At 37.1% G+C, this 11,360-nt stretch overlaps 1 protein-coding gene across 1 annotated transcript; it reads right to left on the bottom strand.

Annotated features, from left to right (window-relative positions):
• Positions 1-7,262: 7,262 nt before the first annotated feature.
• LOC128246436 (transcription factor kayak-like) lies at positions 7,263-10,645 on the bottom strand. Its single transcript, XM_052964637.1, has 4 exons — positions 10,613-10,645; positions 9,771-10,236; positions 8,500-8,607; positions 7,263-8,196 (listed from the first exon to the last, which is right to left on the bottom strand). The coding sequence occupies exons 2-4, from the start codon at positions 10,227-10,229 to the stop codon at positions 8,038-8,040; spliced, it is 726 nt and encodes a 241-aa protein (XP_052820597.1). The 5' UTR covers positions 10,230-10,236; positions 10,613-10,645; the 3' UTR covers positions 7,263-8,037.
• Positions 10,646-11,360: the final 715 nt, after the last annotated feature.

Genomic DNA, 11,360 nt, shown 5'->3' with positions numbered 1-11,360 from the left:
CAGTGTTTTCATCTGACTCCGAATTATCAAATAATCCACTAACAACGGTGGGTACCACTGACGGGACAACTTGCGTATGCTGTTCTTCCATTGTAACGTAAACGTTTATTTTGGAATTCTGCCGTTTGTACTGCATCGTTGAGCTGAAAGAAAACAGCTGTAAAATTAGACATGAGCAATTGTTTTTCTAAATATCAAAATATAACTGTAAGAAATGAGTGGCAACCGGAACGTTTTATTATAATAATTATAATAAAAATTATTATTATTATTGTTATTATTATTATAGAATATTTCAGAACCTATATGAGAAATCCTACTTAACAGTAGCATCTAGTTGTTTAGAAAAGCACACTCATATATATAAATGACTGATGTAAAACTATTTTACTGGGTTCCCAATTTATATTTCATCATATGCTTGGTAAAATGATCCCCATTCATTTTATTAATGAGAACGTGACTATGAGATTAACTTAATTATGTGATTAATTTGAACGTGCTTCTAAGACTGTTTATTACCTTTGTATTAACGTTGATGAAATAACGAGGACCTATTTCACAATTACTTGAAACGTCCTACTTTTTACAGGTGCTATTTATATCAGATCACGATGTTCAATGGCCTAGGGGACAAAATCAAAATTGTATCATACCTGATACATACCGGAGTTACTAACCTTGAATATGAAATAGTAGTGTCTGAATCAAACATGGGCGATAAGGGCCAATAGTTTTCGTTATGAGCTTGCGCAGGCACGATTTGTGTCATGTACTGTACTCCTCTTGATGCCTTTTTATGTTTTAGCTTCACATTCAAGTTCCTGTAGCTACATACGTATAAGTTCACGTGTATGTGGTGTACCTACAGGTATAAGTTCACGTCATGACTCGGCGTGTTACTACTGGTATAAGTACACGTATATGTCGTGTACCTACAGGTATAAATTCACGTATACGTAGTGAAACTATTAGTATAAGTTCACGTACATGGCGTGCACCTAAAGGCATACGTTAACGTACAAGACGTGTAGCTACAGGTATAAGTTCACGTACACGTCATGTACCTTCACGGGTATTATTTCAAGTACACGTCGTGTAGCTACAGGTATTATTTCACGTACACGGCGTGAAGCTACAGGTATAAGTTCATGTACACGGCGTGTAGCTACAGGTATAAGTTCACGTCAGTGACAAGGCGTGTAGCTACAGGTATAATTTCACGTCAGTGACAAGGCGTGTAGCTACAGGTATAATTTCATGTCAGTGACAAGGCGTGTAGCTTCAGGCATAGTTAAACGTCAGTGACACGGCGTGTAGCTACAGGTATAATTTCACGTCAGTGACAAGGCGTGTAGCTACAGGCATAATTTCACGTCAGTGACACGGCGTGTAGCTACAGGCATAATTTTACGTCAGTGACACGGCGTGTAGCTACAGGCATAATTTCACGTCAGTGACACGGCGTGTAGCTACAGGCATAATTTCACGTCAGTGACACGGCGTGTAGCTACAGGCATAATTTCACGTCGGTGACACGGCGTGTAGCTACAGGCATAATTTCACGTCAGTTACACGGCGTGTAGCTACAGGTATAATTTCACGTCAGTGACAAGGCGTGTAACTACAGGTATAAGTTCACGTTCACGGCGTGTGGCAGGTATAATTTCACGTCAGTGACACGGCGTGTAGCAACAGGTATAAGTTCACGTACACGTCGTGTAGCTACAGGTATAATTTCACGTTCACGGCATTGGTCTGCTAGCCGGTGAATGTAAGATTCACATTGATCCCACTGTCCAGCCTGTGGTGCATCCCCCAAGAAAGGTCCCTATAGCATTACAAGAAAAAGTCAAGGATGAGTTACTCCGCATGGAGTCATTAGGTGTCATCGAAAAGGTCAATGAACCCACTGACTGGGTTAGTTCAATGGTCGTTGCCGAAAAAGCCAATGGCAAAATTCGTATATGTCTGGATCCGCGTGACTTAAATAAGGCCATTCAACGTCCACACTACCCTTTAAGAACTCTGGATGATATATTGTCTCAGCTTTCAGGCGCAAAGTACTTCACAAAGCTTGATGCTAGGAGTGGTTATTGGGCATTGAAACTTGAGAGAGAGTCATCGTTCCTTACATGTTTTAACACCTTATATGGAAGGTACCGATATGTCCGAGTTCCCTTTGGTCTGAAGTCAGGCGGTGATCTTTTTGTGCAAAAGATTGATGCTTGTCTTGAAGGTCTAAGTGGCGTAGCTGTCATCGTGGATGACATACTAGTGTATGGGTCATCTAGAGAGGAACATGACTCCAATCTTAGAGCAGTCCTAAAGAGGTCTCATGATGAAGGAATTCGTTTTAACGAAACCAAACTCGAGGTCGGGGTATCAGAAGTAGACTACTTTGGTCACATTCTCACATCAGATGGTTTGAAAAAATCAACCTCAAAGACAGAGGCTATACAGAAAATGAAGCCACCCAAAAATAAATCAGAACTTGAAACCATATTAGGTATGATAAACTATCTGTCTAGATTTGCCCCAAACTTGGCAGATGTAACAGCCCCTCTGAGACAATTACTGTCTAAAGAAGTTGAATTCTGTTGGGAAACTGCACAAAGTGATGCATTTGACAAAATGAAACAAATCATCACAGACCCGAATCAGGTTTTATCCTATTATGACAAAAGCAAGCCATTAACATTTCAAGTTGATGCCTCCAAGTTTGGTCTCGGAGCAACAATAATGCAAGACGGGAAGCCACTTGCATATGCATCAAAATCACTCACACAAACTGAGGTCAATTACGCACAAATTGAGAAGGAAATGTTTGCTATTTTGTTCGGCTGCAAGCGGTTCCACCATTTTGTTTATGGTCACAAAGTCAACGTGCAAACTGATCATTTGCCGTTAGTTTCTATTTTCAAAAAATCAATAAACACAGCTCCTGCACGATTGCAGCGTATGCTACTACAGCTACAGAAATATGATCTTGACATCAAACATTATCCATCCAAACAAGTACCAGTTGCAGACACACTGAGCAGGAACTTTCTAAATGAAACGTTCCCTGAATTGTCACAAGGCATGGACATGCAGGTACATATGGTTATCTCTCATTTACCTGTATCTGACAGAAAATTGAATGAATTGAAGGACAAAACAAGTCAAGATGAGACTTCAGTATTGTTGAAACAGACTATACTTCAAGGTTGGCCAACCTCTAGAAAAATGTGTCCGTCCCAGATATTGCCCTGCCCTTCTGGAATTTCCGTGATGAGTTAACTTCTATTGATGGGTTAGTCATGAAAGGAAATAAAATAATCATCCCCAAATCAATGCAGTCTCAGATGCTTGAACTCATTCACACAGGTCACATGGGAGTTGAGAAATGTCTCAGAAGGGCCCGGGATGTTATGTTTTGGCCAGGAATATCGGCTGATATTACCAATCTCGTGTTAAAATGCAACACATGTATAAAACACAGAAACTCAAACCCAAAAGAACCATTAATTCCCCTTGAGATTCCTGATTATCCATGGCAAATTATAGGCACTGATCTATTCACCTGGGAAAACAGGAACTATCTTCTGATAGTGGATTACTATAGCAGGTATTTTGAGGTCAAGGAATTGCCCAATATGAAAAGCACCACGGTCATAAACAGAATGAAAGGCATAATGGCCAGATGGGGAATTAGTGAGAAGGTTATATCTGATGGTGGTCCCTGTTATATCTCTCAGGAGTTCGCTGATTTTGCAAAAGAATGGGATTTCAATCACCAGACAATTAGTCCCTATCACAGTCAATCAAACGGTCTAGCTGAGAAATATGTGTCAGTTTGTAAGAAACTCCTTACAAAGGCTAAGGACGCTGGGCGTGATCCTTTTATTGGCATATTAGAATACCGGACCACCCCTCTTGAGTCAGGGTATTCCCCTGCGCAGTTAAACATGGGCAGACAATTGCGCTCTATCCTCCCAACATCTAAGGAAAATCTGATGCCCAAGGTGATATCTCCTAATTTAGTCAGGCAGGGTATTCAAGGTAGCAAACAGAAGGGGAAGAAATATTATGACAGACAAGCAAGGTCACTAGAGCCCTTAACATATGGAGAAAATACAATGATCCAACAATTAAATAAAACTTGGAGACCAGCCACTGTAGTTGACAAGTTAAATGAAAGATCATACACTGTTCAGTGCCCAGATGGGTCTATGTACACATGAAATAGGCGGGATCTATTAAAGACCAATGAGCCCTGCCATGGTCAATTTGCAGAGCCAGAAATACAGGAAATGCCTTTAGGTCAAACACCTACCCAGTCTGACATCAAAGATTCGGAAAGCCCTCTAATTGGCAGTACTTCCTCTCCATGTATCAATCACAATCTGTACGTGACCAGGTCAGGAAGGGCCGTAAAACCAAAAGTAATTGAATCCATGTGATGTTCATTTCGCTTGTAAACTGATTGAATCACTTATCTAAATTAGTTGTTTAATGTTTAAATTAGTCTGACAACCTTTAATAAATTTCCGATGAAATTCAAATCCTGCTATTATAACCCTAACATTGAATAACTCCTTCTCTTTTTCCTCTATAAATAAATATAAATAATTTGATATCAAATCACATTTATATTTATTGATAATATCTTTTGTTTGTAAAGAAGGGAGATGTAACATTATACGGCAATGAATTAATTCCTCCCGCTATTTATAGTTCACCTTGTATGATAAGGCCAGCCAGCCAACACAGGCGGTCAGTTTATCTCTAGCAGTCAGAGCTGTACCATGCTCACCAATATCATATGTATCAATAATAAATAGTTAGAACACATGCAGTCGTTCTTCATAACATAACAGAAATGAGTGGCAACCGGAACGTTTTATTATAATAAAAATTATTAATATTATTATTATTATTATTATTATTATTATTATTATTATAGAATATTTCAGAACCTATATGAGAAATCCTACTTAACAGTAGCATCTAGTTGTTTAGAAAAGCACACTCATATATATAAAATAGTTTTACATCAGTCATATATATATATATATGACTGATGTAAAACTATTTTACTGGGTTCCCAATTTATATTTCATCATATGCTTGGTAAAATGATCCCCATTCATTTGATTAATGAGAACGTGACTATGAGATTAACTTAATTATGTGATTAATTTGAACATGCTTCTAAGCCTGTTTAATAATTTTGTATTAACGTTGATGAAATAACGAGGACCTATTTCACAATTACTTGAAACGTCCTACTTTTTACAGGTGCCATTTATATCAGATCACGATGTTCAATGGCCTAGGGGACAAAATCAAAATTGTATCATACCTGATACATACCGGAGTTACTAACCTTGAATATGAAATAGTAGTGTCTGAAACAAACATGGGCGATAAGGGCCAATAGTTTTCGTTATGAGCTTGCGCAGGAACGATTTATGTCATGTACTGTACTCCTCTTGATGCCTTTTTATGTTTTAGCTTCACATTCAAGTTCCTGTAGCTACATACGTATAAGTTCACGTGTATGTGGTGTACCTACAGGTATAAGTTCACGTCATGACTCGGCGTGTTACTACTGGTATAAGTACACGTATATGTCGTGTACCTACAGGTATAAATTCACGTATACGTAGTGAAACTATTAGTATAAGTTCACGTACATGGCGTGCACCTTAAGGCATAAGTTAACGTACAAGACGTGTAGCTACAGGTATAAGTTCACGTACACGTCATGTACCTTCACGGGTATTATTTCAAGTACACGTCGTGTAGCTACAGGTATTATTTCACGTACACGGCGTGTAGCTACAGGTATAAGTTCATGTACACGGCGTGTAGCTACAGGTATAAGTTCACGTCAGTGACACGGCGTGTAGCTACAGGTATAATTTCACGTCAGTGACAAGGCGTGTAGCTACAGGTATAATTTCATGTCAGTGACAAGGCGTGTAGCTACAGGCATAGTTAAACGTCAGTGACACGGGGTGTAGCTACAGGTATAATTTCACGTCAGTGACAAGGCGTGTAGCTACAGGCATAATTTCACGTCAGTGACACGGCATGTAGCTACAGGCATAATTTCACGTCAGTGACACGGCGTGTAGCTACAGGCATAATTTCACGTTAGTGACACGGCGTGTAGCTACAGGCATAATTTCACGTCAGTGACACGGCGTGTAGCTACAGGTATAATTTCACGTCAGTTACACGGCGTGTAGCTACAGGTATAATTTCACGTCAGTGACAAGGCGTGTAACTACAGGTATAAGTTCACGTTCACGGCGTGTGGCAGGTATAATTTCACGTCAGTGACACGGCGTGTAGCTACAGGTATAAGTTCACGTACACGGCGTGTAGCTACAGGTATAATTTCACGTTCACGGCGTGTGGCTACAGGTATAATTTCACGTCAGTGACACGGCGTGTAGCTACAGGTATAAGTTCACGTACACGGCGTGTAGCTACAGGTAACATGTAATAATGGAGGTCTAGGTTAGCTAGGTTGTCCGGTTAGTGATGTAGTTAGCACACTCGCTTCTCACGTAAGCAATCCTGGTTCGATTGCCAGCATGGGCGCATGTGAGTTTGGTTTGTGGTCACCCTTGTTAGACAAATTTCCTCCGGATCTCCGGTTTCCCACACATATCAAGACCACACTCTCGCACGAGAGTGATTAATATAACGTTGTAATAACTTGTTTCAAATTCGTTGTAAAATAAATTAATTTAAACAACTCACTCCCACAAGAACACAACATGTATTAAATCCTCCGCTCGTGCAGAATTTAATACAGCTGTTCTCATAAATGAGCAAAATATTCCACCCAAACAAAGTGAAAATAGGACTTAAAGCTGCACTCTCACAGATTTACAGTTTTCACAACTTTTTTATTTTTTGTCTTGGAATGAGCAATTTTTTGCGTAAATATCAGCAAACCAGTGATATAAGACTGCTGACAAAAGACCAGATAGCAGATTTTCATATTTCCGTTCGAAAACTAATGTTTAATGGTGGTTTAAAAAAAAATGCACAAAACATCAATTTTTGACCTTAAATATAAAAATCTGCGATCTATTTTTTCGCCAGCAGTCATTTATAACTGGTTTCCATGCATTGTCACAAGAATTGCCTCGTTCCAAGAAAAAAAATCAAAAAGTTGTCAAAACGTTCAATCTGTGAGAGTGCAGCTTTAAAATATCAGTAAGCAAATGTTGGTCGTTTATATAAAAAATAACACTCTATGGTGTGTATTTTTTATTTTATTTTGAAAAAGTGTAACAACAAATACATAAATAAGCGCGTTTGTATAAATTTGCGTTAACAAAGTAGAAATAATGCCAGTTTTAAATACTTTCAAATGATATGGCGAACATATCTGTGCGTTAACAAAGTAGAAATGATGCCGATTTTAAATACATGTGTACTAACAAATGATATGGCGAATATATATTTCAACATTCTCAACATGCCGTTTCTGTTCTTAACAATACATAGTAATTTGATTTTATATGTTAATTTGGAAATAAATTTGACTAAGTTAATGACTAATTCATTCATCATGTAATCACTAAAAGGCTGGGCAGGTCAACATTATAAAACATTCTGTATATTTCAGTTTCGAAACGTTTATAAATGTTTGTTTACTTATTTCACAACCATAACCATAATATACAGGTAAGATAGGTCGTCGGGATATAAATATATATATGTTCAGTATTCATTTGAAGTAGAGTGTGTTTGAATATCCTTTTTTCACTGACTGAAACCGTCGCCATTTTGTCTACACGAATTTCCTGAATACCGACGTGTCTCAAAAGATGAGAAAAATAGGTAAAAAGCAGATGACTGGCAAAAGAAATTATGGTAGGTATGTCGGGACATCGAAAATAAGATTTTTTTATAACGCCATAAATGCAATTTCAGGGAAAACCGTGATGACGTGTTGCTGTCATCAGCTGCTTCGAGGTAAAATGTTGACATCTGTTTCTAAAAATAGTTGACAGTGTTCACATGTTGTCAAGAGTTCGAAGTTGACGCATAGAAATGCGCGGGAAACTGTAGCGGGCAGACGGCCATGTGTTGATCAAGCGCCTGGCGGAATTCGTCCCTTTCCTTTCGTACCTGCGACAGTTCGTACCTCAAATCTGTCTGAATGCTTTCTAGTCTATGACACTCCTGAAAACATGGAAATGATTTCATAAGATATAATGCGAATACAAATACAAATTCATGTATATTATTATGCAATGGGTATTTTATGTGTCGCATAAAAATCCAACACATTAATTTAGCCCTACGGTTTTTAAGAAGCAGTACTTCGAGGTCAATAACGCTACAGTCAAAGCAGATGAAATGCGAAAATAAATGAACATTCTTTTATAAAGTCAATGTTTTATTGTAAGTACCGGTAATACCAAAATGTATATTAATAATTAATTAGAAAAAAAACAAAATTTATTGATTGTTTATCAAATTTACCTTTTGTAAAGTGTGGGCTCTGTCTTTCTGTTTGTCCCGGAAGCGGCGCGCGGCCATTCTATTCTGCACGCGCCGTTTTACCACACGCTCTTCCTCTTCTGGTGTAAGCTGTAACAACATCCGGGTTAGTTAAAGAGGATGCATTTGTATTGGATAGACATTAAATGTTATTTGTCGTATAAGAAGTTAACATCGAATTTTCCGCTTCCTCTATGAAAGATAGGAGTTCAAATGGTTTACATTTTGCTTATAATTCTGACGAACTTATTTTACATTTTAATATATGTTTTAACATGTCGAACCATTTTAACTTGATTTCAAATACTTTATGATTTTTCACGTTTCTACGAGAAACACTCGTAAAAATATTGAAAAAATACCAATCCGGAAACGACTGACATACGGAATTCACATATTAAGACTAGAAAATGGGAAATATCGAATTTTTCGTTTTGTATTTGTTGTCATAATTATGTATAGATGAATTGTATAATATAGGTCAAATCTGTTTGTAAGTCGACAGTTGATGTGTGTGTTTTGGGTTTATTTATAAAGATTGTTGATATTGCAAAATTCTCAAAGAAAAAATGATTCCAAAACATAACGTCTAATTATAGACTATGTACAATATCTGAATCGCAAATAATGAATTAATGGTGGTTAATTAATTTTGCTCCATTTGACAGAAATACTATTCGGAAATCCTCGGTTATTTCCCATTGAAAACAACCTCTGATGTATGCCGGTACAGCATTAGAAGTAGTTCGTAAAAGTTCAAGTTATAATTTGAGTTAATTGTAACGTGCGACGTCAAAGACGCAACAGATCCATTCAGGGAAAAGCCTACTTGACCATAAAGGGGTCCACTGGTCTTTATATACAGTAAATTCTCAATCCACACGGAGCCCGGGCTTTGATTATTTGCATATTACCGAACAAATACATCAACGTTCTATGAACGTACTTCCGTCTATAACGGAATGTTATACTATGAATACACATCCGCCTACAGCCTTCAGAATTTAGCGTTTTAACTTGTATTTTATGTTCACTAAGTTCAAATCGATTGTCAGTGAAGTGTACTATTGCATAAATAATTAAAATTCCCCATAGTAAAATCATCCGGTTTAACTGCTGTAGTGAACTCACTACGCGATCTACATCAGCGTAGTTTAATACAGAGAATTCTGACATAATAAGGCGGTCATATACATCCGAGGTTGTTTTCGATGGAAAATTGCTGAGGTGTTCCGAATGACACAAATGCATACCACATCTTCCGGTGGGGGACTAAATGTCACTTTCAATTCCTGCTTTCCCTCTTTTAACCGTTTTGTCTGAATGGAATATTTCAGTTCCTCTTTAATAAACGGCGTCAATCCGTTTTCTTGAAGCTGGCGTCGCGAGACGTCATCAGCGTCCTCACTGTTCGAATCTGACAAAATGACGTCAGAGTTATAACTTGTATTTGTATATCCACATGCACCATTAGAATTTAAGTATTTTCCGTCACTGTTCACAGAACTTGCATCAGATCTAATGTCAGTTGCGTTAATTGTGCTGCAATGTCCAACATTATCTGACGTTGAATAGTCACTGTTTTCATCTGACTCTGAAATATCAAATAATCCGCTAACAACGGTGGGTACCACTGACGGAACAACCTGCGTATGCTGTTCATCCATTGTAACGTAAACGTTTATTTTGGAATTCTGCCGTTTGTACTGCATCGTTGAGCTGAAAGAAAACAGCTGTAAAATTAGACATGAGCAATTGTTTTTCTAAATATCAAAATATAACTACATAAGAAATGAGGCGAAACCGGTACGTTTTATTATAACTACTTCTTCTTCTTCTTATTATTATTATTATTCTTATTATTATTTGTATTATTTGTATTATTATTATTAAATAATAATAATAATAATAATAATAATAATAATAATTATTATTATTATTATTATTATTATTATTATTATTATTATTATTATTATATTATTATTATTATTATTATTATTATTATTATTATTATTATTATATAAGTATTATTATTATTATTATTATTATTATTATTATTATTATTATTCCAGAAAATATATGATTAAAATCCTACTTTACAGTAGCATCTAGTTGATTTGAAATAATACAGACGCTTAATGTATATATCATACTGATGTAGAAATATTTTACTGGATTCCCAATATATATTTTCCATTGCTTGTTAAAATAATCCCCATTTATCTGATTAATTAGAACGTGACTGTGCGAAATGATTAATAAAAACGTGCTTGTTGTGTTTATTACCTTCGAAACGTTGATTAAATAACTAGGAAGTATTTCACAATTAGCATCAGGGGCGTAGCCACGCTATAGTGAATGTTACGCACGAACGGGGGCGGGTGTTGGAGAGGGAATATCCCTGTAGCCAGGGGGAAAAGGAAAATGGAACTACCGTGTTAAGCTCTGACGTGTATTTGGAGAGATCTATAGGTTCGAGGCCGCCGACTTTGTAGTTATCAAGTGATTGATTTAGGTTCAGTAAGCTATCTAGCACAGAGAAGCAACGCTTACTTTTGCCGATCTTCCTTTCATTCTGATATCAGTTTTTAGCTTAGCCTTCGACTTTGATGCCATTTTTGGCCATATTTATTTGTTTATATTTCAAATCGATGTTACGCACATGCGTAAATGCGTAACGCAGGCTACGCCCCTGAGCATGTACTTAAGACGTCCTACTTTGTACAGGTCAATTGGCTATTTATATCGGATCACGATATCGAAGACATTGAGTAAGGGGACAAAACTCAAAATTGTATCATACCTGATATATACCGGAGTTACTTACCTTATAAAACTCGATT

Source organism: Mya arenaria, chromosome 9 (assembly GCF_026914265.1).
Source record: "Mya arenaria isolate MELC-2E11 chromosome 9, ASM2691426v1".
In the NCBI taxonomy this organism is placed as follows: Eukaryota; Metazoa; Mollusca; class Bivalvia; order Myida; family Myidae; genus Mya; species Mya arenaria.
Note: the sequence above shows the minus strand (reverse complement) of the source record. Positions and strands in the feature narration are given on the sequence as shown.